Consider the following 25,929-nt stretch of genomic DNA (forward strand, 5'->3'; position numbering starts at 1 on the left):
AAAATTTGCGTCTTGTCCTGTAGCGTTCACATGGACACAGGCGAACAGATTCGACGGTGTCTTTGGAGCCTCTGTCGCCCGTCTCCACACCCTTCTCAAACTCCCCCGTCTTCCCGTCGCCCGAGGAGGTCAGGAGGATCAGTGTGACATCACCCACTGACAGGAGACCTTGGGGCTTCGAGCAACCTCTGGTGTGATATTGATATTTATTGAATTGTCGTATAAATACATGATATTTAGTTATAATAAACCCATTCAAATCAGTATTAATATACTACATAGTCTATAATGTTGAAATTCCTGCAGGATGTACTTATGGAGAATGTGGGCGTGGCCAAGGATGCATCAGAGAAGATGAAGGGAGAAGACCTCAGACACGCCTATGATGCTGTGCGTGTGGCCAACAAGTCAGTTTCACTTAAATCCCTGAATGGTTATCAGATTGATGTATTTGTACCTCATTAGTAAATTATGGTAATTGTATTGCATGCTTTGCTGGTTTTAGGCTTCTAGAAATGCAACTGTTGTCTCAAAGAGCACAATGGGAAGAGGAGATATCTGCTCTGAGGATGAAACTTCAACAGGCTGAAGACAGAGGAGACACTGGTGGAGATACTGAGATGAAGGTGCTCAATCTACCTGGCCACAAATTATCACCATATTTTATACAGTCAGTTGTTTTGTTTGGTGAACATACATTTTTTGTATGTTTTTGAAGGATCTCGCTGAGCAGGTGGCAGTGAGAGATCAGGAGTGTTCTCGAATGCGCCGAGAACTTAAGGAACTCAAACACACCGTGACACTCAGGAGAATTTTATCATACGCGGGTGAGTTTATGTCTGCCGATAAACACATGCACGGTTGACACGAAAATGTTTGGAAACCTCAGCAACACCTAAAAATGCGCCTTTACTAACAATTACCCTTAACTAACATATACATTGTGAAAGTTTAAAGCTTAATTTTGTTCTGTTTAGGGCTGGGTGTGTCTCAGGAATCTCAAGACCCAACATCTCCACCCCCTCAGAAGAACCATACGCTCGCCGGATTGCTGGAGTGCAGGAAAAAAGACGAAAACAAACTTATTAAAAATCTCATTACAGGTGAACGGCACACACACACACACACACACACACAATACTACAGTACAGAAATACAATCCTAAAAACAGTTTTATCACACATGATAGATCAGGGATAATGTGGTTTGTTTGTGGCAGATGTGCGTGTGGATGTCGCCCTCTCTTTGCCCTCGGGTATCGTGGCACGGGTTCTGTTCCTTTGCGTACGTCAGACGGACTGCAGCGGTGATCAGACGCGAGTAAAGGGGCTTTGCAGCGCTGCTGTTAGTGCCATAAAAACTGCATTGAAGGTGAACTATGATCTTAAAAGCAGATTTTTTTTGCTATTTTCTGCTATCATGTAACTAAAAAAAGTAAACTAAAAACAAGTTGAAATTATTTAATTTAATTGGTTAAGTTAAAGTAAAACAAAAACATATGTTCAGTGAGGAAAATAAGTATTTGAACACCTTGCTATTTTGCAGGTTCTCCCACTTGGAGATCATGGAGGGGTCTGAGGTTGTCGTCGTGGGTGCATGTCTACTGTGAGAGACATGGTCTAAGAAAAATCCAGCAATCACAATGTATGATATTTTAAACTATTTATTTGTATGATACAGCTGCAAATAAGTATTTGAACACCTGAGAAAGCCAATGTCAATATTTGGTACAGTAGCCTTTGTTTGCAATTTCAGAGGTCAAACGTTTCCTGTAGTTTTTCACCAGGTTTGCACAGACTGAACGAGAGATTTTGTCCCACTCCTCCACACAGATCTTCTCTAGATCAGTCAGGTTTCTGGCCTGCCGCTGAGTTTGAGCTCCCTCCAAAGATTCTCTATTGGGTTTAGGTCTGGAGACTGGCTAGGCCACGCCAGAACCTTGATATGCTTCTTGGTCATCCTGGCTGTGTGCTTTGGGTCATTGTCATGTTGGAAGACCCAGCCTCGACATGGTCATTGGCAAACTTAAGACGGGCCTGGACATGTGCTGGTTTAAGCAGGGGAACCTTCCGTGCCATGCATGATTTCAAACCAAGTCTTAGGGGCGGTTTCCTGGACAGGGATTAGACTAGTCCTAGACTTAAACACTTTTAAGAGCTCTCCAAACTGAAAACAACTTTCACTTACAGATCTTAAAATACATGTGTGCCCTTTGTTTTACTTCAAGATGCACACAGGTAATGTTTTTAGTAAGGCATGTTGTTTAAAACTAGTTATATTTCCTAATTAAACTAAGGCCTAGTCCTGGATTAAGCTAATCCTGGTCCGGGAAACCGCCCCTCAGTGTATTACCAACAGTAACCTTGGAAATGTGGTCCCAGCTTTTTTCAGGTCATTGACCAGCTCCTCCCGTGTAGTTCTGGGCTGATTTCTCACCTTTCTTATGATCATTGAGACCCTACGAGGTGAGATCTTGCATGGAGCCCCAGTCCGATCGAGATTGACAGTCATGTTTAGCTTCTTCTATTTTCTAATGATTGCTCCAACAGTTGACCTTTTTTCACCAAGCTGCTTGGCAATTTTCCTGTAGCCCTTTCCAGCCTTGTGGAGGTGTACAATTTTGTCTCTAGTGTCTTTGAACAGCTCTTTGGTCTTGGCCATGTTAGTAGTTGGATTCTTACTGATTGTATGGGGTGGACAGGTGTCTTTATGCAGCTAACGACCTTAAACATGTGCATCTAATTTAGGATAATAAATGGAGTGGGGGTGGATATTTTAAAGGCAGACTAACAGGTCTTTGAGGGTCTGAATTCCAGCTGATAGACAGATGTTCAAATACTTGTTTGCAGCTGTATCATACAAATAAATAGTTTTAAAAAATCATATATTGTGATTTCTGGATTTTTTTTAGATATAGGCTGTTTCTCAATTCCAAGAACGCAAAGAACGGCTTTGCGTCCTCGTGGAGATCAAACTTGCCAGGCGACCTCGGAAGAACGAACTCAGTAGGTCGCGAGAACACAGAACGCACTTATGAGAATTGAGATGTGTGCGATCTTCCTGTTGGTCACCTGACCTCCGCCATTGTTTTGCCGCAATGACTTATGGGGCGTGAAGCGATTTCAGCGCGCAAGTCTACACTCGATGCATCCTTGATATCAAGAACACATCCGGGTATTTTCATGCATCCTCTGTACTTGCGTTCTTGAGAATTGGAATGAACTTCGACTGTTAATGATGACGTAGAGCAAGGACACGAGAACGCAAGATCGCTGAAGAACGCATATTGAGAAACAGCCTATGTCTCTCACAGTGGACATGCACCTACGATGACAATTTCAGACCCCTCCATGATTTCTAAGTGGGAGAACTTGCAAAATAGCAGGGTGTTCGAATACTTATTTTCCTCACTGTAGATATAATTTTTTAAAGTGTACACTTAAAAAAAACGCACTTACATTTTTACATTTAATCAACTTAGATTTAAAAGTCATTTGAATATAGATTTGGTTAATTGCTAATTTTTTTAAGTATATATTTTTACAGTGTACAAGTTTTGATATTATAGTTCAGTTATTCCCATGTGCTTTATTATAACTACATTTACATTAAAACATTTAGCTTTTTCCATGTTTAAGTGCTATGATTGGGTCCCAGGTGCTTCTATCAACCTAGAAAATTTGAAAAAGATCAACTCCGTAAATTAGCTTTGGTAAACCATTCTTTGCAAGCATAGGTCATTAAAAATCTGGCTCCCCTTGTGATGTCAGAAGGGGATAATACCACCCCTTAATCTACAATATCCATCCACAGCACTGGCATTTAGTGCAGAGATCAGCTCATTTGCATTTTAAGGACACACCCAAATCTGCACATTTTTGCTCACACCTAGAAAGTGGCAATTTTAACATGTTATAATAAATTATCTATATGGTATTTTGAGCCAAAACTTCACATACGTACTCTGGGGACACCAAAGATTTATTTGACATCTTAAAATAGTCTTGTGAAATGTCCCCTTTAAACACTTTATCTGAAGCGACTTACAGTACATTCAGAATACATTTTGTCAATATACGTGTACCCTGAGATCAAACCTATGATATTTGATAATAAGTATTCATAATTAAAAAGTCGTAACATAATGTCGTAACATAATGCTTTCCATGTGAAATATGACAAAATTGGTTTTCAGCTGTGAAATGCAACTTAATAATGCATGTTTAAATCCATGACATCTTTGAATCAGTCACTGTCATAATGGGGAAATGTAATGTGTGTATCCAGTTGTGTTTATTCTTAAACAATAATGTGTGCTTCTTGTAGAAACATGGCAATGATTTAAACATGACAGCTATGTGGCTGAAGAACGCATACCTGTTCAAAGATCTGCTCAACCAACACTCTCCTCATAAGGTGACTGATCTACAAATTTCTTTGTTTATTTTCCATAATGATCAGACATACAAAGACTTGAGACATATCTATAAGTATCTAGGTATTTTTTATGTAATAAATTACATTTCCTGTACATATTTAACTTAAATAAGCTATTCAAAGGCACCTATTCATTATTCATATATAAATCTTTCCTCCTCCAGGAGATGAGAGGTTCAGAAGAGTATGTACCCCTCATGACTGATGTGCAGGAGTCTGTCCGAGCATTTAGTGATCTCTGTATTCAGGCATATCAGCAGCTATTGTCTATTACAGAGAGTCGTCTGCAACCCATCATCGGTACCCTTACACATACAGTATAAACTACAGCTGATGTCCTTGTAGTCACAACATCATTTTCTTAAAATGACACAGTACATTTTTACATTAGTCCCTTTCACACATACAGTCTTTACTGGTAATTTACTGGTAAATTGCCGTTAACATGTCATGTGTGAACAGAACCTTTCCGGTAAATCAGTGCTCCCAATTTACCAGTAAGACAGGTTGTAAGATTACCAGTAATTTACCGGTAAGCGCTGTGTGTGAACGAAAATTATAGGATTACCGGCATTTAGAACGGACGACGTCAGACCGTGCTGACAGCTTCGGGCCAATCATAGCGTTTTAATACAGATGACGCGTTTACCCCCGCAGTGTTTACTGACGTTTCCACACACATGCTGCTTGAAAGTTGAGCACACCTGAAGCTTACGTCCACATTTCTTCACCAAAATTGTTTAAAACAGCTTACCGCCGAATTGCAGACGTCCTTAGCACGCCCTCTGTGAAGCCTAAAGTGCAAACAGTACTGTTGTTAAAAACGCATTTTCGGTTTGACGTCGTCTCATTCAATGTTGTTTGGTCATGAGCAACTTCGCGACTGTTTACCACAGACGTGAAAACAACAAAATATGGACCGTGGTTATGAACGACGTGAATTGTTTACAAATACAACACTGAGCTCGCCGCGTGCTACAGGTACTTCCGCTTTCTCAATGAATTTACCGGTATTTTGATACTGATGTGTGAATGATGTCTTACTGGTAAAATAACGGAACGCCACTGCGTGTGTGAACAGCACATTTTTGTATTTACTGGTAAATTCATTCTGGTAAGTTCATGGTAATTTACCAGAATTACTGTGTGAAAGAGGCTATTGATGTATTTGACACACGCTTTAATCCAATGCGACTAACAGTGTATTCAATCTATGCATTTTATCAAGACTTTTGTATTGCTCAACCTATTAAGCTACAGAAATACTCACGTGTAGTAGAAAACTCACTAGACAGCCGGACTGATTAACATAACTGAAAGTTTTTTTCTTGACAAGCATATTTAAGAAATTGATCCCTTTGTATTATAAATAAAGACAGTAATGGGTATAAAGATTGTTGCAACTTTAAGACATTTGCATATTTCTAGTAGTATAATAACACTCAGCTATGCTTCTCCAGTACCTGCCATGCTTGAAAGTGAAACGATTCCTGGCCTGTCTGGATCATCAGTAAAGCTGAGCAGCGGTCGAAAACGTGCATCCTCAGATCCCCGTGGCACCACCGAAGGGGCCACTATGTCAGCGGTTCTGAGGGAACTGGGAGCGTTACACGCGGCGCTGTCTCGTCAGGATCTGCCCCCGGCTCTGCTGGAACAAACCTTTCACCAGCTCATCTACATGCTGGCCGCCACAACTCTCAATGCGCTGCTACTGCGTAAGGACATGTGCTGCTGGAACCGTGGCCTTCAGATCAGGTCTGATCTATCTGTCTGTCTGTCTGTGTGTGTCTGTCAATCTATCTATTGCTGAGTCCCAATTCGCCTACTTATACTATGACCTAAAAGTATGTACTGTTTTTGTGAGGAAAATGTACATACTTTTGAGTGTGTAGCAAAAGAGTATGTACGTTCTGGGACATACTTCGATGACGTCATGCAACGTGAACGAAAACGTGGTTGCCTAGTTACGCACACCACGACTGTTAACAATATTTCATTCATTCTTATAACTTATGTCCAATATAAATTTATTTACTATTCCCATCTTTTTTCTCATCGTTTTTTTTACAATACATTTTACAATGTGTTCTACCAAGTTGAGGAGTGAAGCAGAGCGTCATTAGAACCAAACGCAGGTCGTTTGTGAGGCGGCTGGTTCTGACGTTCATGTGCAATGTTTGTAACGAAAGCTACTTATTTTAAAGTCAAAATATTAAAAAGTTAATAGTATAACTATTGTTAAACGTATTTTATACTTAATTTTATACTTATACATAACTCAAAAATACCCAGATGAAAATGAACCATGCTTTTACTACAGTAAAAGTGTAGATACCATGTTTCTTTCGTTGGACTAATAAAGTTAACATTTGTACAGCCACAGTATTACTACAAATAAGTTAGAGAGTCAGTGTGGTTAAGCTCCTCCCTCCCGCACGCATTGGGTTGTGGGCAATATTAGCCGTTAGAGTGTGCATTGATCTGCACTTCGAATTCTAACCGGAAATAGTAGACCATCCGGATATCTTTGGGATACTCATTTCAACATACTACGATTTGGGACGTACTAATTCTAGTTTCGAATACTATTTAGAACGGATAGTATGCGAATTGGGACTCAAGGTATCTGTCTGTCTATCTGTCCATCCATATATATCTGTCTGTTTGTTTATCCATCCATCCATCCATCTATCATCTAACCTGTCTGTCCATCTATCATCTAATCTGTCTGTCTGTCTGTCTGTCTGTCGGTCTGTCTGTCCCTCAATCCATCCATCCATCCATCCATCCATCCATCCATCCATCTATCTATCTGTGTGTGTGTGTTTCCTGTCTGTCTGTCATCTAATCTGTCTGTCTGTCCCTCAATCTATCCATCCATTTATCTAGTCTGTCCATCCATCAATCATCTAACCTGTCTGCCGTCTGTCCATCTATCATCTAATCAGTCTGTTTGTCTGTCCCTCCATCCATGTATGCAGTCCCTCTGTCCATCCATCCATCCATCTATTTATCATCTGACCTGTCTGTCCATCTATCATTTAATCTGTCTGCCTGTCTGTCTGTCTTTCCATTCATCTATCTAGTCCGTTCATCCATCCATCCATCCATCATCTAACCTGTCTGCTGTCTGTCCATCTATCATCTAATCTGTCTGTCTGTCCCTCCATTCATCTATCTAGTCCGTTCATCCATCCATCCATTCATCCATCCATTCATCATCTAACCTGTCTGCTGTCTGTCCATCTATCATCTTATCATCTATCTATCTATCTATCTATCTATCTATCTATCCATCCATCCATCCATCCATCCATCTATCCATCTATCCATCTATCCATCTATCTATCTATCTGCTGTCTGTCCCTCCATTCATCTATCTAGTCCGTTCATCTATCGATCCATCCATCATCTAACCTGTCTGCTGTCTGTCCATCTATCATCTAATCTGTCTGTCTGTCCCTCCATTCATCTATCTAGTCCGTTCATCCATCCATCCATTCATCCATCCATTCATCATCTAACCTGTCTGCTGTCTGTCCATCTATCATCTTATCATCTATCTATCTATCTATCTATCTATCTATCTATCTATCTATCTATCTATCTATCTATCTATCTATCTATCTATCTATCTATCTATCTATCTATCTATCTATCTATCTGCTGTCTGTCCCTCCATTCATCTATCTAGTCCGTTCATCTATCCATCCATCCATCATCTAACCTGTCTGCTGTCTGTCCATCTATCATCTAATCTGTCTGTCTGTCCCTCCATCCATCTATCTAGTCTGTCCATTAATCCATCCATCCATCCATTCATCATCTAACCTGTCTGCTGTCTGTCCATCTATTATCTAATCAGTCTGTCTGTCCCTCCATCCATCTATCTTGTCCCTCCATTAATCCATCCATCCATCCATCCATCCATCCATCCATTCATCATCTAACCTGTCTGCTGTCTGTCCATCTATCATCTATCTGTCTGTCCCTCCATCCATCTATCTATTTAATCCTTCCATCCATCCATTCATCATCAGACCTGTCTGCTGTCTGTCCATCTTTCATTTAATCTGTCTGTCTGTCTGTCTGTCCATCTATCATCTAATCTGTCCGTCTGTCTGTCTGTACATCTATCATCTAATCTGTCTGTCTGTCTGTTTATCTATCATCTAATCTGTCTGACTGTCTGTCCCTCCATTCATCCATCCATCCATCCATCCATCCATCCATCCATCCATCCATCCATCTATCTATCTGTCCATCATCTAATCTAATCTGTCTGTCTGTCCATCTATCATCTAATCTGTCTGACTGTCTGTCCCTCCATCCATGCATCCATCTATCTAGTCCGTCCATTAATCCATCCATCCATCCATCCATCCATCCATCCATCATCTAACCTGTCTGCTGTCTGTCCATCTATCATCTAATCTGTCTATCTGTCTCTCCATTCATCTTTCTAGTCTGTTCATCTGTCCATCCATCCATCATCTAACCTGTCTGCTGTCTGTCCATCTATCATCTAATCTGTCTGTCTGTCCCTCCATCCATCTATCTAGTCCGTCCATCCATCCATCCATCCATCATCTAACCTGTCTGCTGTCTGTCCATCTATCATCTAATCTGTCTGTCTGTCCCTCCATCCATCTATCTAGTCCATCCATCCATCCATCCATCATCTAACCTGTCTGCTGTCTGTCCATCTATCATCTAATCTGTCTGTCTGTCCCTCCATCCGTCTATCTAGTCCGTCCATCCATCCCTCTATCCATCATCTAACCTGTCTGCTGTCTGTCCATCTATCATCTAATCTGTCTGTCTGTCCCTCCATCCATCTATCTAGTCCGTCCATCCATCCATCATCTAACCTTTCTGAGGTCTGTCCATCTATCATCTTAACTGTCTGTCTGTCTGTCCCTCCATTCATCTATCTAGTTCGTCCATCCATCCATCTATCCATCATCTAACCTGTCTGCTGTCTGTCCATCTATCATCTAATCTGTCTGTCTGTCTGTCCATCTATCATCTAATCTGTCTGACTGTCTGTCCCTCCATCCATGCATCCATCTATCTATCTGTCCATCTATCATCTAATCTAATCTGTCTGTCTTTCTGTCTGTCTGTCTATCTCACAGGTATAATGTGAGTTTGCTGGAGGAGTGGCTGCGCTGTCGTTCACTGCAGACAGGTGGCACTGTGACTGCTCTCAAACCCTTGATTCAAGCAGCTCAACTTCTTCAAATGACCAAAAAGACTGAGGCAGATGGACAAGCCATGGTCCAAACCTGCAGTGCACTGTCCAACCAGCAGGTGGAGTAGCAGCTACATTACACTTGCATGTTGAAATATAAAGTTAATGTCTTGAATAGTCTAAGCTTGTGATATTCACTTTAGATTGTGAAGATTTTGAGCCTGTACACTCCTCAGAGTGATCTTGAAGAAAGGGTGACGCTAAATTTTATCCGTATAGTACAGGTAAGAGAACACAAACTCTTCGAGTCACCAGCCAATCACATACAGGAATTGTACCAGCAGTTGCCGAGTGATAATGCTGTTTATATGTGGGGTTTCCCAGGGGCTGCTGAAGGGACGGTCTGATGGGCAACCTCCACAGCTTTTGATGGATGTCAGGCGGGTGTTCCCTGTCACCTTCCCTTATCAGCCACCACCACCAGTCAGCACCACCCACCTCGAAATCCCAGAATCCCTCAAGTTGTCATTCCTACGCAGACTATGAGGCCATTCATCTGCTGCTAAACCAACGGTGGCTGTAGAACGACTCTCATTTGTTTTTTATGTAATATTTAGCCTATTTTTACATTCTTTTTTACATTTTCTACTGATACTTATTGTAGAAAATGTAACAGTTTACATTAAGGTTGTATTTGTTAACATTAGTTAATGCATTAGCATATATTCATCTTAGTTCATGTTAATATCAGCATTTACTAATACATTTTAAAATAAAAAAAGTTAAGTTAATGCACAGTGAATTAACATGAATAATTGTATTGACATTAACATTTAATAAATGCTAAAAGACTATTTTGCTTATTGTTAGTTTATGTAACAAATACAACCTTATAAAAAAATACAATATGTAAATGCCAACATGAAAAATACTACTAAATTATATTATAGTAAGTGTACTATATTATACAGTATCTACTATAGTATTTTTCATGTGGTGTTGTAAAATCCCATCTTTAATAGGATGTTTAAAGTCAACACGATAAAAATGAACCCAACACACATTCTTGAATTTCAACACATTTCAAAGAAAAACTCTTCACAAGGTACATTTTATCCATTTATTGGAAGTAAAAACAAACCAAGGCTGGTGTGTTTTTTACCTCAATCCCCGATAAGACCGATCATATTTAGAAAAACAAAAATTAGAAACATCTTCGTATAAAAAAATCTCTCATGCTAGTACTCTGTGCCACTACACATCAGTAATACATATTTATATATTCACAAGCCTTTCAAAAATAGAAAATAATACCTGAATATCAAAATAAATGACAAAAGTAAACAAAAACAACAATCCAATTTCACATCAAAGATACATGCTGGCACAAGAAAAATCTTTCCCAACATGCACTGCTTCTTATATACAGGCAAGTCACTGACTGAGTGTGCATGTCGAGTTATTACGAGCAGTGTGTGTGTGTGTGCACTATTACATGCTCGGATTGTAACTGTTTCCTGTAATATTATCATTCACAGACAGCGACACACATCTGAAGTTTGTCCAGATTACTGCAGTATTTTTAGCTGGACGTTATTGGCAAACTGACGAAACAAGAATCAATCTATGTAACACACATTAATGCTATTTCTTGTGGCTATTTCTCTATGGTTTGTGTTAATCCATAATGTAAACAATCCAAGCCATTTTGATGAAATGCATAGACTTGGGTTTTAGAGAAATGTGGGTGGAGGAACAATGGCGCTTTAAGAGATAGTTCACCCAAAAATCATAATTTAGGGGCGATTTACTTTTCGCGTCTTTTGAGTGCTCAAATTCGTTATTTAAAATGTAGGCGCGTGGTATGAGCGCTCATAATGAAAGCGATGTGCGAATTGAGAGCAACTAAACAATTTAATTACACTTCAATGATCTTTTTTCCAAAGCTGGTTTCTGTCATTTACTGTTTTTATCACGCTGATGTAAATTCAAGTATTTGTTTTTAAAATGAGTTTGTTTTTAGTTAGTTATTTAATGCTATAAAAACGGTGGTGTCACGTCATGATTGACAGCTGTGATATGCGCATTCTGCGAGGGTGGGGCCTTGATTTCGCTCACTACTGCGCAGGACAGGTCCCCAAATCGCCTCGTGACCCTCAAATCGACTCATGACCCAAGATGTCAGCGCCGTATCGGGACACTGCCGGCTTCACTTTTCACCAATGGAAAAGAGCTAACGGGCGTCGTCCATCTTTTTTTACAGTCTATGGGCGCGGTAGACGCGATTCCGCCTCATTCGCGTGTCTAATTTGCGCAAATTGAGCGTTGCAGCGGGAAATGCACGAGTTGAAAAATTTGAACTTTGGCGGAAAAACACGCCAGAAGCTTGCTCTAGTAGTGATTACAGGAAGCAAGCGGAGTCACAGAAGCCCCTCCCATGACGCGAATTTCCACGTGAATGTCTCGATGACTACAATTTCACGCGCGAATGAAGCGAGTACACTCAAAATGTTTAAGCGGCAAACTAGACGCGAGTGTGACGCCTCAAACGCGGCTGGTGTGAAGCCACAGTAACTTTCTAGAATACCGCAAGCGCACCGCAGGTCATGTGACAAGAATTAACCGACGATCGCGTTTTCGGCGTGGTTTTAGACGCAAAATGTGAACCGCCCCTTACTCGTCTTCATGTTGTTGAACACAAAAAAATATATTTTGATATATGATGGTAATCACACAGTTAATGTTGATGGTACCCATTGACTGACATAGTAGGAAAAAATACTATGGAAGTCAATGGGTACCACCATCATTCTTCAAAATATCTTCATTTGTGTTGAACATAATAAACTCATACAGGTTAAGAACTGAATACAAAGGAAGATATCTTGACGAATGATGGTAACCACACCCATTGACTTCCATTGTATTTGTTTTCCTACTGTGGCAGTCAATGGGTACCATCACCAGTATGTCCACCACCATTAATCAAAATATCTTTGTTTGTGTTTAACAGAATAAAGAAACGCGTACAGGTTTAGAAACACACAAGGGTAAGGAAATGAGGACAGAATTTTTCATTTTTGCGTGAACTATCCCTTTAATAGATAAATCTGATTAGTGATGTTATCTAGATCATTTTTTTCCCAACTACAACAATGGCATGGCAGGTTTTTGTCATTCATGGGAAATCTTTAGCAGCCACAATAAGGAATGAATCGTCTTGTGCTTTTCTAATATGGCGGATGGTTTGGCAGTAAAATGGCAGGATTCATCAGCGGTTACTATGGCAACCCTATAGGAGTAGTTCTCAATGGTGTCTTCAAAGGTGTGAATACAGAGATTGAGAAACACAATGAAATTACAAAAAAAGATGCAACCAAGTCACTTGGGAAATAATGTGAACCAGTGCGACCTTTCAAGGACTGTCAACTAGACTGTAAAAATTGAATTCATTACATAGTATGGTTACTAAAAATAAATCAATTTAAAGCATCTCGAGTCTCTTTTTTAACAGGAACGTGTGCTGTGTCATACTTTCTGTATTACTCAGATGGATGCAAAATTGTCATTTATTAATCATAATTTGTTACTAATCTCACTCAAAATAATATGCAAATCGACAGCCCTAGTTTTTTCCATACATCTAATCGAATTTTACTAAAACAGGCAACTCTGGTGTCTAATACAAGCATTGTCAATCATGGTTTATTATACCATAACGCCTAATCATGCTTAAAAACATTGATAAACTGCATGGCGCATAGGCAGGCCATTCACTCTTATAGATAAATGAACAGGCCAGAAAACCATACACAAAAGACTCAGAAGTCTCAGGGATAAACTTAGATGTATAAAAAAGGTCTTGCAAATTGGCAATGTCTCACATTTACTCTTTACGCAGATCTGTATTTCATGTTAGCGACGCCCGTTAAATGCGAAAAGCAGCCACCCTGATTTCAGAAGTGTATTTAGTGCAGCTGCTTTTCTTTATCATCATTTATTTGTGCTTCTGAAAGTTTGCATAATGTTTCAAATCTGACCCCCAGAGGTTTTGGTCCCTATTAATGAGGTTAGTGGGTGAAATGGTTACACATTAAGTGGATAAAAGATACCCTGACATTAAAGCACCCTTTAAAGGGTGCAGGAATGATTGAAGAAGGCATCACAAAAGAGGTTGTGACATCATTACATGTCGATAAAGATGTAGAGAATAGGTTGGGAAATGGCCCATTTCTGTTATTCTTTTCATTTAAAAATCTTACGATTTATATATTTTAATATTGATACTATAATATTAATAGTATAAATATAACATTCTAAGTAGTATTTTCCGTTTTTATATTTTGAGACATGTATGGTGGTAATATATGTAAAATGTTTCTCGAAATTAAATATGCACGTAAATACCTCATGACAAACATCAAGTATTTAAGAGAGACAATATCTTATTGTGCTTGTTAAGACAAGCCGTTCCTGGCAGGTCTAATGGCAGTGCGCTAAGTATAAATATATATAACTGCTTTATTATGTAAATGGTTGGTTTTAATAGTTATTAAGTGACGATCCACTATCGTGTATTTTTCCATGCGCTAGTGCAACATCTGAACAATAGGGGGCAGTGGTTTTGCCGAACATCAAAATACCGTTCCTGCTCTAGCTCTAGCTACGCCCTTCTTCGGCAGAGCGCTGGTCGGATTTGAGCTTGACGAATTCTTTAGCCACGTCGTCGTTGTTGCGCTGAGAGAGGATCCGCAGTACGGTCAGGCCGGTTTCGTCCATGTGTATACGTTTACCTAGAGGTAGCCAGCACGCCACGCTACCCCGCGGCGCTACGTCTTTCAGCTGCAGTACCGCCATGCCGACGGTGCGGTCTTCGCGCGCGAAGCAGTAATCTTTCACGCACACCTGAAGCTCGTAGCATTCGGCACCCACCTCGTTACTCAACGTACTTTGAAAGAAAAGCAACAATGGTGGGATTTCAGTCAACTAAAACTTAGATAATACAGTATGTGACGCTGGACCACAAAACCAATCGTAAGGGACAATTTTTTATACATCATCTGAAAGCTAAATAAATATGTATGATTGTTAGGATAGGACAATATTTGGCAGAGATACAGTGATTTGAAAATCTGGAAACTGAGGGTGCAAAAAACTTTTAAAGAACTTTTTAACTTTTAAAGATTGTTACATTAGTAGTTAGACACGTGTAAGTATGGTGGCACAAAATAAAACGTGACGATTTTTTAAGCGGATGAAAAATGAGAACTATATTGTATGGCGGAAGAGCACTTAGTTTGCAACACTTTAACATTGGGTGCAGTAATATTGCCGGAAGTTTGAGCGAGAGGGGGAGTAGTCAGGAGTGATGATGTTACTGCGCACCGAGGTCGAAATGCTGCAAACTAAGTGCTCTTGAGTAAAGCTTATAAAGGAAATTTTTTTTTGCAATATTTCTGCATCCACTCACAAAATATACAGTTTAGATAGATTTACGGTAGGAAATTTACAAAATATCTTCATGGAACATAATCTTTATTTTGGCATAAAAGAAAAATCTATAATTTTGACCAATGCAAATGCATTTTTGTCTTTTTCTACAAATATACAGGTGTGACTTATGACTGGTTTTGCGGTCCAAAGTCACATATAACAAAATTTAGAAATTTAAAGAGAACATTGCTGAAAAATGAAACATATCGTAAAAATACAAGTGCGTTCTACTTACAATGTAAAGGTCTCATTGTATTTGGGAGCCCAACTGTTGTTCTTGGACTTGGTGGCATACTTTCTTTTCTTATCGCTGAGATGAGGGCCGATAATGTAGACTTCCACAAAGGGACGGAAAATGCCGGAGGTCTGCCACCTTAAGTCATTCGCAGCAACCACTACAACAAAAATATATTAATTCGTAAAACTTTATGTTTTGCAAATGGTGGTTTTAAAGGTCCACTGTGTAACTTTTAAAAAGATCTCTTGACAGAAATGCAATATAATATATACATGACTACATTATCAGTGGTGTATAAAGATGTTACATAATGAACTGTATTGTTTTTATTACTTTAGACTAAGCCGTTTTTATCTCCATACACCGCGGGTCCACTTACATGGAAGTCGCTGTCATGTTTCTGCAGTACACTGCAAAAAATGACTTTCTTACTAAGTATTTTTTCTTGTTTTCAGTAAAAATATTAAAAAATTATTAAATTAAGATGAATTTGCTTGATGAGCAAAATGATCTAGGAAAATAAGTCTAGTTTTTAGACCAAAAATACAAACTCCAAGTAAATTAGTGCTCAAAACAAGCAAAACAAATCTGCCAATGGAACAAGAAAATTTTTCTTGAAATAAGTTGACTTATTACAAACTAGACTTATTTTCCTAGATCATTTTGCTCATCAAGCAAATTCATCTTAATTTAATAATTTCTTGATATTTTTACTGAAAACAAGAAAAAATACTAGAAAGTCATTTTTTGCAGTGTACTGCAGAAACATGACAGCGACTTCCATGTAAGAGGACCCGTCATTTTGCTCATCAAGAAAAAGCATCTTAATTTAAGAATTTTGAGATATTTTTACTGAAAACAAGACAAAAATACTAAGTTAGAAAGTAATTTTTTGCAGTGTACTGCAAAATTAAGCAAATTTTTCTTGAATTTAGTGTTTAAGAAAAACGTTGAATATTTTTTTGCTTACCCCACTGGCAGATTTTTTTGCTTGTTTTATGCACAAAATCACTTAAATTTGATTTTTTTTGGTCTAAAAACTAGACTTATTTTATTGGGTCATTTTGGTCATCAAGACTGACAATGACAACGACATGTTTGTCCTGTGGCGGCTCCCGTAGCTTCTCTAGGCATTTTAAAAGGGAGGGGTGGACTGAGCCATTGGTTGCAATTCACATTTCACCACTAGATGCCGCAAAAATTCTACACACTGGACCTTTAAAGAAGGTCATGTGGTCTGCACCTTTTCATGACTTCAGTTTTACCTTCAGATACAACTCAAAACTTAAAATGCACACAAACGTCAATTATCGGTTAAGCAACAGTAGGAACTACACACCTTTAACTGTGACTTTGTGCTCTCCAGTGTTGGGATGAGTAAAGATCTCCACATGGATGGACACCTCTCCAACAGCATCATCAACACCAGTGCCTATAGACAAAAACAGGATGAGATATCTTTTCAGGTTTTGCAGAATACTTGGCGTCGGTATGGCTCAACGGAACTTCTATCACGTTCTCTACACGTTCTTTACTAAATTAATCAATTTAAAGGGATAGTTCACCCAAAAATGAAAATTGTGTCATCATTCACTCATCCTCATGTTGTTACAAACCTGTGTACATTTTGTTGTTTTGAGGAACACAAAGGAAGATATTTTGAAAAATGTTTGTAAGAAAAGCGTTTATTGACCCCAATTATGGAAGTAAATGGGGTCCACGATTGGTTTGGTTACAAACATTACTCAAAATATCTTCCTTTGTGTTCATCAAACCGGCGAAGTTTGTGCAGGTTTGTAAGCAACATGGGGATGGGTGAATGATGACACAGTTTTCATTTTTGGGTGAACTATCCCTTTAAGCACTAAGTTGAGTCATACAGAGACACTGTATGCTTTGTGCTGACTGGATTGCAAAGGTGTAGACATATGCATGATGATGGTCCTCTCTTGAGAAATCATAAACAAAATATATACAATTTAGTTAGTTGTTCCTTATGAGAGCACTTATTAAATAAAAATTCAGAGCTTACGCTTGTGTGGATAACTGAAGTTAAATGTTTTATGTGGACTGCGCTGATTTATAAATGATTCAGTAAAATGTGTATTAAGTTAATTTACTCAATAACCACTAAAGCTTATCTATACCATTTACAAAGCACTTGTATGTACTCGATCAGGGTGATATTTATAGGCATCTACATCTTAATAAGCATAAATTTAAAGCAGGGAAAATTTAAAGGTCACCTAATATGAGAAATTCACTTTTGTATGTTGGTTAAACATATTGTGTGTCACCTGTGTGTGTACACAACCACCCTGTACCATGATATATATTTTTACATATAAGAGTCTCATGAGGACAAGCTGTTGGCGTTTTCTAAGCAAACTGATGTCACTTTGCGCAGACCCCGCCCACAACCATCCACACACTGCAAAAAATGATTTTCAAGAAAAAAAATCTTAGTATTTTTGTCTTGTTTTCAGTAAAAATATGTAAAAATTCTTAAATTAGATGATGAGCAAAATGACCCAAGAAAATAAATCTAGTTTTTAGACCAAAAATATCAAATTTAAGTGATTTTGTGCAGAAAACAAGCAAAAAAATCTGCCAATGGGGTAAGCAAATTTTTCTTGAATTTACTGTTTAAGAAAAATGTTCAAGATTTTTTGCTTACCCCATTGGCAGATTTTTTTGCTTGCTTTATGCTAAAAATCACTTAAATTTAATTTTTTTGGTCTAAAAACTAGACTAATTTTATTTGGTCATTTTGCTCATCAAGAAAAAGCATCTTAATTTAAGAATTTTTAGATATTTTTACTGAAAACAAGACAAAAATACTAAGAATTTTTTTCTTGAAAAATTTTTTTTTGCAGTGCATTGAGGTGTTAATTTCTATTTTAAATCTTCTTTACATAATTCATAATCACACGTTCCTTAAGAACAGTGATGCAAGGCTTATTACTAAAAATGGTGTATGTTTTTGGTATAGATAACAGTAAACGGGGAGGAAAGCAGCTGCTCATTTGCATTTAAAGACACCCTGGAAAAATGACTTTCTTACTTAGTATTTTTGTCTTGTTTTCAGTACAAATATCTGACAATTCTTGAATTGGGATGTACTTTCTTGATGAGCAAAATTACTTATTTTCTTAAGATTAGCTTTTAGACAAAAAATATACAATTTAATTGAATTCATGCCTAAAACAAGCAAAAAAAATCTTGAACTTTTTTCTTAAACACTAAATTCAAGAATTTTTTTTGCTTGTTTTACGCACAAAATTCAAAAAAAATTTTTGCTTGTTTTACGCACAAAATCACTTAAATTTTATATTTTTGGTCTTATTTTCTTGGGTCGTTTTGCTCATCAAGAAAAAGCATCTCAATTCAAGAATTGTTTTACATTTCCACTGAAAACAAGACAAAAACACCAAGATTTTTTTTCTTGAAAATCATTTTTTGCAGTGCACACACCTAAAATGGGCCTTTTTTCAACATGATATAATACATTATCAATATGGCATTTGGACCTAAAACTTCAAAGACACATTTTGGAGACAAAGACTAATAATATTACACCTCGATAAATTGCCATATTAGGTGACCTTTAAACATCTCACTTAATAAGCTCTGAAAAAGATTTCTTAACAAGTGATCCCAGTAACACATTTCTAAGTCTGAATTCGTGAGGCTTGCTCGGCATCGAGTTACACTTTATTTCAGTGTCCGTGTACAACCTATGCTACAAATAGTCAAGCTGCCACGACTTGAAACGGTTTATAAAATGATTTCATAATACACAGACGACCGAAATAAAGTAATGCCTCCCAGGATTCATCTGCAATAGTTATTCAAGGCTGTTTCAATACAAAGAAAATATGTTTCTTTATATCATGTACCCATGCAGGATCACACTTGATCTCTAAAAGGTTTATATATTTTTGTGGTTGCAGGGGTGAGAGCAGTATTATCAGTCCAGTCATTCATAGGAGACAGGGAGAGCATATTGTCCTTCATTTGGTTTCAATGCAGGCAGGTACATGCGGATAAAACCACTCCCACCCATGATCATTCACACTCATGAAAGGAAGTGCAGTTGTGTGATTTGGGGGGCACAGATCACTCAGTCAGCTTATATTAGTGAGAGAACACTGCGCAGACCCTGCCTGCGGACTTGATTCGAGTCGCTCATAAAAATTGTATCTCTCTAACACACACATGGTTTTTTATCAGCAGTGCACCCATGCGCCTCTCACACTCCTGAAGTGTGTGCATTCCTCATTCACCGCCATTCAAAACACACTTCATCCTGCGTTTATTCGCTGCTGTAACATCAGGATACATTTAAATCAATGTATGTGAACATACAGCAGGTTCTCGGACATGCAAAAAGCCCTTTATTGGAAGATATGGGTGGTTGTGGGACATGCGATTGGCCCGTTGGAATGGGAAGTGCATGATTTGATTCGGGTGGATCAACCGATTGGTTTTTCGCCATGAAGGGCACCAAGCCCCACATAAACGTACCCTTTTCTGGGTACACGTCTTCACTATGGGTGAACCTTACCCCCTTCCCTCCATGAACTGGTGAAAGAAGAAGGACAGGACGCAGAGAAATACAAACATTGAAAGCACAGTGATAGAAATTAGAGATGAGAAATCACAAGGTGTGAGAAAAAGTCGAGGACAGACCAACAAACTCGATTTGTTAACAGTAGGGCTGTCAATTTAATACTTCAATTACCTGTTGGGTTAATAAAACAATCAACTGATCGTACACTGTAAAAAAGATTGTTGGATCAACTTAAAAATATTAATTGTGTAAACATTGTTAACTAATATTTCTAAGTTGAATTAACTTAACATTTTAAGGCAACCAGGTAACTTACTTTTTTAAGTTGAAACAACTTTTTTTACAGTGTATTATCAATTCAGCAAATTGTATAAAACAGTTCCCCTCAATTCAGTTTGACTTCAAAGTACTGAGACTGAGCGCACACACATATATATGCAGACACACACACGTAAGCTTTGAAATGTCCTTAAATACTTAAATGAAGCAGTGACATTTACGATAATTACATTATAAATTATATTTTATTAAAGCGCATTTGCCGGGGGCATCCCAACCCTTAACTGTGTCAGGATTCACAAAGTGTGTGTGTGTGTATGAGAAATGATAATACAGAAAAAAAGAAAGCAAAGAAAAAGCATTGTGATACTGACCATATTTACACCTTTGTGATTATTTTTAGATACTCTTCGCATAATAGTACTATGTGAATCATTAGTTGACAAATTAAATACTTAATGCTGCAAGATATTTATATTTATTTTGCTAGAAAATAATTTAAAGGTGCCATTTGGGACTTTTAGAAGGATCTCTTGACAGAAATGCAATATAATGTACATAACTATATTATCAGTGGTGTATAAACCCTTACATAATAAAATGGGTTGTTTTTATTACCTTAGAATGAGACGTTTTTATTTACTGACTGTGCGTTTACACCAGACGTTGAAGAAGCGTCAAAAACGCGATGTTCGCACGTAGTTGGACACTTGAACATTTTGAGCCCTGCTAGAGCAAGCCCCTGATTGGTTAATGCGGCACGAAAATCCACCAAACCTGTGCAGATCAGGCGGCAACGCTCAGTTTGCGCAAAAACGCGCCTTCCGCACCATGCTGCAGGATGCATTCGCGTCTTTGCATTGACTTAACATGTAAATCACTCACGCTTGCCGCCTCTTCCGCGTCTGGTGTGAACGCACCATAACACTGCAGGTGTGGTTACATGAAAGTCGCTGTTATGTTTCTACAGTAGCCCTAAATGGACAAACTGCCCTACACAGCGCATTTCATCCCTACGTTGTCTCAGAAGACAACGTGTTTGTCCTGTGGCGGCTACCGTATGCATTGCGAAATTGAGGGGTGAGCTGTGGACAGAGCTGTTGGTTGCAATTTGCATTCTCACCATTAGATGCCATTAAAAATGTTTATTAAATGGTTATATTCTATTATTTGCAATTAAATCAAACAATTTCACTAACGTCCTAAAATTTGTGACTTCCTTAAATTTTAAAAATAATCAAATTGTCTGTAATAAAGTTGTCATTTTAACTTATTATTTAAATCTTCACTACACTAAAAAAAAAATAATGCCTGGTTATTTTCATCCCAGTGTTGGGTAAAAAGGGACAAACTCAGCCGTTGGGTTAAATTAACCTAGAAAATGTTTATTATATTTGACCCAATAATGGGTTTAAACAACCCAGCAGTTCATCCCTTTGTGATCCAATGCTGGTTTAGGGTTAAGAAAATAACCCAGAATTTTAATAGAGGGCAGTGATGAGTTCCTGTAACTTGACTTGTATTTTAATGAGAGTAAAAACGTATTGCTATGACTTCACATAATGTTCTTGTGTTGTACCCCACTGTACCAACTGAAATCCTAAAGATGAGAAGCGTGTGTGATTTCACAAGACATTAAGACTGTGACTTACCCTGTGCATTTTGGGATTGAACGAAGGTCTTGATGAGTTTGTCAGTGGCCTGAGTGTATAGGGACAGAGCGTAGTGCAGTGACTGCAAGTCTGGACTCTTCTCCAGGAACGTCTTCTTCAGTCCCACACCTCCAGCATGGAAATATTGCTAACAAAAACCCAAACAAGAGTGATGATGATAAACCAGACATGCTTTATGATAGATATGGGTAGTGAAGCACCGATATATCGGCCGCCGATATATCAAAAGGACGAGAAAGGCCGATACAGATTGTTAATTAATTAACCACATAAAGGCAATGAGTTGCATATCTGTTGTTCAATTAAAATGACTTAATGTTCTGGTGTGCACTATACTTAAGCACTGACAGAATACTTTTGTTGAGCTGGCTCAAATGTCTTGGACAATAAAAGAAACATACTGCACTTTAGTGAGGAAAAAGAAGTTCAACTTTTTGTGAAGTAGCAATATTTATACCCTGTTTAAAGCAATAGCACTGGCATTATTTATGTTTATTAAAGAAATGCATTATATGTAAAAAAAAAAGGGGGGGGGGGTTAATGTTGTTAATAAAAGAAATGCTGAATAGCAAAAACCACCTTTGAAGGTTGTCATGTTTCTTATTATATTTGTTTTAGCTTAATTTGTGCCTCCTCTTATAATGTTGGTCAGTTGGATGTTAATTAGATACAATCCATGTTCAGTAAAAATAATTTGATGCAGAAATAAACTAGTTAATAGACCAACTGTATGGTATTGTATACAAGTGTTTAATATCGGCATCGGTATTGGCCAGAAGTTGTCTGTTTAAATCGGTATCGGCCCAAAAAAATCCTATCGGTGCATCCCTAGATATGGATCAGGTCCCTTATTCAATGTAAGAATATGGGATTGTTTTCACCTGATATTAAATACAAGCTTAAAAGATGCTTAATAGGGTACTGTGATTGTGTCTGTATTTGGGTTGTAAATGAATACAGATATTGTTTCTTTGTGTGCTTGTTTTCTATCCAGAGAATTTGGCAAAGGGCAAATGCTCGAGTGTACATTTACATAATGCAGATTAAAACATATGCTTATGCAACAGGTAATGATGTAGAATTGTTTTAAAATATGTTACACATTTAAATATAATATGCATAAATGTTATTTTTCTAAATCACAAATTGTACAGATAATGTATACACTGTGAAAAAGTTAAAATATTTAAAAAATTTGTTGACACAACCTATTTTACACAACTTTTTGTTAAGTTTTTTTTAAGTTGAATTAACCCAAAATTTTAATTTTAATTATTTTACTGTCATGTTAGATATTAACTATTTGATTTGAGTTGGATAAACTTATAAAATTACTTCAATTAAAAAAAGTACAACTAAAAAAAGTACAACTAAAATTTTCACTTCAATTTTTTTAACTTTTTCCCGCTAGCGTTTTTTTTTTAAGTTGCCAGCCAGCGCCAGCATTTTTATGATTTTCACATAAGCTTAATGCCTTCCAGAAAAAATTTTATTTGAATATATAAACATACAATATAATGCATGAAAGAACAGACCCTCTGCTTTCAAAAAAAGTTTCATCCTTTCTTTATTTGTTTTTATTTCATAACCTCTCAAATATGGGTAGGTTTCTCCAAAAATTCCACATTTGGAGCAAAAAGCTGAAATAATTGCATTTTTGTAAAGTACTTTTGTTAGAGATCAGGGGTCTCATTTATAAAATGCTGCGTAAAAACCATCCTACATTTGATCGTACGATCATTTAACAAAAATGCGTACGTGTGATTCATAAACCGAACGTACGCGCAGAAAACTTATAAATCGCAAATGAATTTGAACTTGTGCGCGCAGCCGAGCAGTTTCAGATCTCCGCCTTTAAACGATGCGTAATTAATGTCAAACATATAAAAGAGCGCTTGTCAATGTTTAATACCCTATTTCAAACAGCAAGAATGGCTTATATTTCCAAAAACCTGCAGCAATCGGACAAGCAAAAGTGCGTACGTCTGCTCAGACCCGGGCGTGGCACTAAGCACTTTTCCACGTCAAAGACAGTTTTTATAAATATGGACTTTGCCGTGGATTTTTGCCTACGCACACTTTACGATCAAATCTGTGCGTACGCTTTATAAATGAGGTCCCCGATTCAGAGCGATGATCCAACGTGGAGTTTTTAATGTTTGGCCTTGGGGTATGCTTCCAGGTTTTATAAGTTGGGTAAGAGCGCCACCTGGTGGATAACAGCCGAAATACGGATTGCCGTAAAAACTCGTCATTAGTAGGAAAGCGTTTTCTCTTAATGCACTCGTCAATGGCGGGGAAAGTGTTAAGTGTTACAATTGGAGTAACTTTAATTTGATCCAACTTTTTACAGTCTAGGAGCTAATACTGTGCGTTCACACCAGACGCGAATGAAGCAAATATGTAGTTGGGCGCATGAACATTTTGAGTTAACTCGCTTCAATTCGAGTCCTTCGCGTGTGAAATTCATTTGCATCATTTGCGCAAGATGTCTGTCTTTGCATTGACTTAACACAGTGCTTCTCAATTATTTTCTGTCACGCCCCCCCTAGGAAGAAGTAAACATTTCGCGCCCCCCAACTCTCCGCCGCAACTGTAAATAGTACAATTTGTCTTTAAAATGACACATCTGCAAAACATTGTATCCTTATTAACATTAAAGAAAACACAAAAACAGAAATATCGATCAACTTACACCAAATAATAACTTTATTAACATTGTTTTTTAGTCTGTAACAAAAAAGTCTTAAAATGCATCAATTTGCCTGAAAAAAAACAATCCTTATTTAAAGTATAATATTTTTTGACCACTTGATACTGAAAAATGTAATTAAATATAGGCCTAATCAATAAATAATAATAAAAACTAAAGCGGCTTATCAGCGTGATTGGGGTGTAATGTCTTTAAGTGACAGTGCAAAAAAAATCACTTCCTGAAAAAGTATTTTCCCCGGGGTCTCGCGCGCCCCCCCTGGTGTCGCCTCGAGCCCCCCCCTGGGGGTCCCGCCCCACTATTTGAGAAGCACTGACTTAACATGTAAATCACCCACGCTTAACGTTTTATTTCCTTCTGGTGTGAACGCGCCTTTGGAGTGTCCAGTAACCTGTTACACTATAAAGTATTATTTTTTGTTGACATTAATATTATAGTCTATAATTAAGCTTCTTACTGACCTTTATAGTATCCAGTGCTAATTCAATCACCGCACACTGTTTAGGAGACAGTGCCTTGGCCTCCTCTCGAACCATGTGCTCCTAAAAGAGACAATTCTTAAGTTATTTAAAAAGAAAGAGAAAAGTTTACAAAAAACTGGCTGCAATAAAACAGCAATGAGCTTTTCACTCTTAATTTTGCAATTTCAGGGTAATTTTAGTATTTTTTTACACTAAATGCACTTAAGCTCTGTGCTAAAACAAGCATTTATTCATTTAGCAGATGCTTTTATGCAAAGTGAGCATTAACATTTTTCTAACAAATCACATTTGCAACAAACGCATTTACCTTAAGCTTGGAGAGCTGACCGAGCTCTTTAGCAGCATTAAATATGAGCTGAGTGCCCTGTAGAAAAAGAAAAAAACAATGGAGGAAGCAAGAAAAGGAAAAACAGGCCATTAGTCAGATCACAAAGGGTCGACAGAGTTGTAGATATAAATGTGACACATAAAATCCAAGCGTGCTTCACTCTCACACGCACATATACACGTAAACTTTTGAAGTGCGACATGAGACGTAAACTAGCTACGTACATAAGACGAGACAAAGTAGAAAGGTTTACAAAACCAGTAGGTCCACAGCCCGAATAACAGCACTCTGGTGATATATCTAGTATCTATGACTGGCTGATACTCTACTCCTGTATTTGGATATATCACTAAGTGAACGAGGCTTGTGCACCGTTTAATACCATTATACCAGTGTGTACAATGCACTCCATCTAGAAACAAAGACTGTTAGTTTGCAAACAAGAAACTTATGCCTTATTTTGTAGAAATTATAGTAGTTTAGAAAAGTAAGGAGACTGTCATGCATGCATTAATGAAC

The 25,929-nt window shown here is 37.9% G+C and overlaps 2 protein-coding genes across 2 annotated transcripts in view; one reads left to right on the forward strand and one right to left on the reverse strand.

Annotated features, from left to right (window-relative positions):
- The window catches only part of LOC129453559 (unconventional myosin-Va), a 27,434-nt gene extending 16,678 nt beyond the window's left edge, over positions 1 to 10,756 (forward strand). Inside the window, exons 24-35 of the mRNA XM_055217863.2 lie at positions 24 to 191; positions 307 to 407; positions 506 to 626; positions 719 to 827; positions 978 to 1,103; positions 1,220 to 1,371; positions 4,327 to 4,416; positions 4,602 to 4,737; positions 5,898 to 6,192; positions 9,576 to 9,750; positions 9,835 to 9,915; positions 10,016 to 10,756. Coding sequence (XP_055073838.2) covers positions 24 to 191; positions 307 to 407; positions 506 to 626; positions 719 to 827; positions 978 to 1,103; positions 1,220 to 1,371; positions 4,327 to 4,416; positions 4,602 to 4,737; positions 5,898 to 6,192; positions 9,576 to 9,750; positions 9,835 to 9,915; positions 10,016 to 10,177 — 1,716 coding nt within the window. The 3' untranslated portion in view covers positions 10,178 to 10,756. The remainder of the gene's footprint in view (positions 1 to 23; positions 192 to 306; positions 408 to 505; positions 627 to 718; positions 828 to 977; positions 1,104 to 1,219; positions 1,372 to 4,326; positions 4,417 to 4,601; positions 4,738 to 5,897; positions 6,193 to 9,575; positions 9,751 to 9,834; positions 9,916 to 10,015) is intronic.
- Positions 10,738 to 25,929, reverse strand: part of unc13a (unc-13 homolog A (C. elegans)) — a 59,465-nt gene continuing 44,273 nt past the window's right edge. The window contains exons 37-42 of the mRNA XM_073862175.1: positions 25,390 to 25,446; positions 25,062 to 25,142; positions 21,867 to 22,014; positions 16,702 to 16,794; positions 15,360 to 15,519; positions 10,738 to 14,579 (exon numbers count right to left, since the gene is read on the reverse strand). Coding sequence (XP_073718276.1) covers positions 14,291 to 14,579; positions 15,360 to 15,519; positions 16,702 to 16,794; positions 21,867 to 22,014; positions 25,062 to 25,142; positions 25,390 to 25,446 — 828 coding nt within the window. The 3' untranslated portion in view covers positions 10,738 to 14,290. The remainder of the gene's footprint in view (positions 14,580 to 15,359; positions 15,520 to 16,701; positions 16,795 to 21,866; positions 22,015 to 25,061; positions 25,143 to 25,389; positions 25,447 to 25,929) is intronic.

Source organism: Misgurnus anguillicaudatus, chromosome 23, assembly GCF_027580225.2.
Source record: "Misgurnus anguillicaudatus chromosome 23, ASM2758022v2, whole genome shotgun sequence".
NCBI classification, from domain to species: Eukaryota; Metazoa; Chordata; class Actinopteri; order Cypriniformes; family Cobitidae; genus Misgurnus; species Misgurnus anguillicaudatus.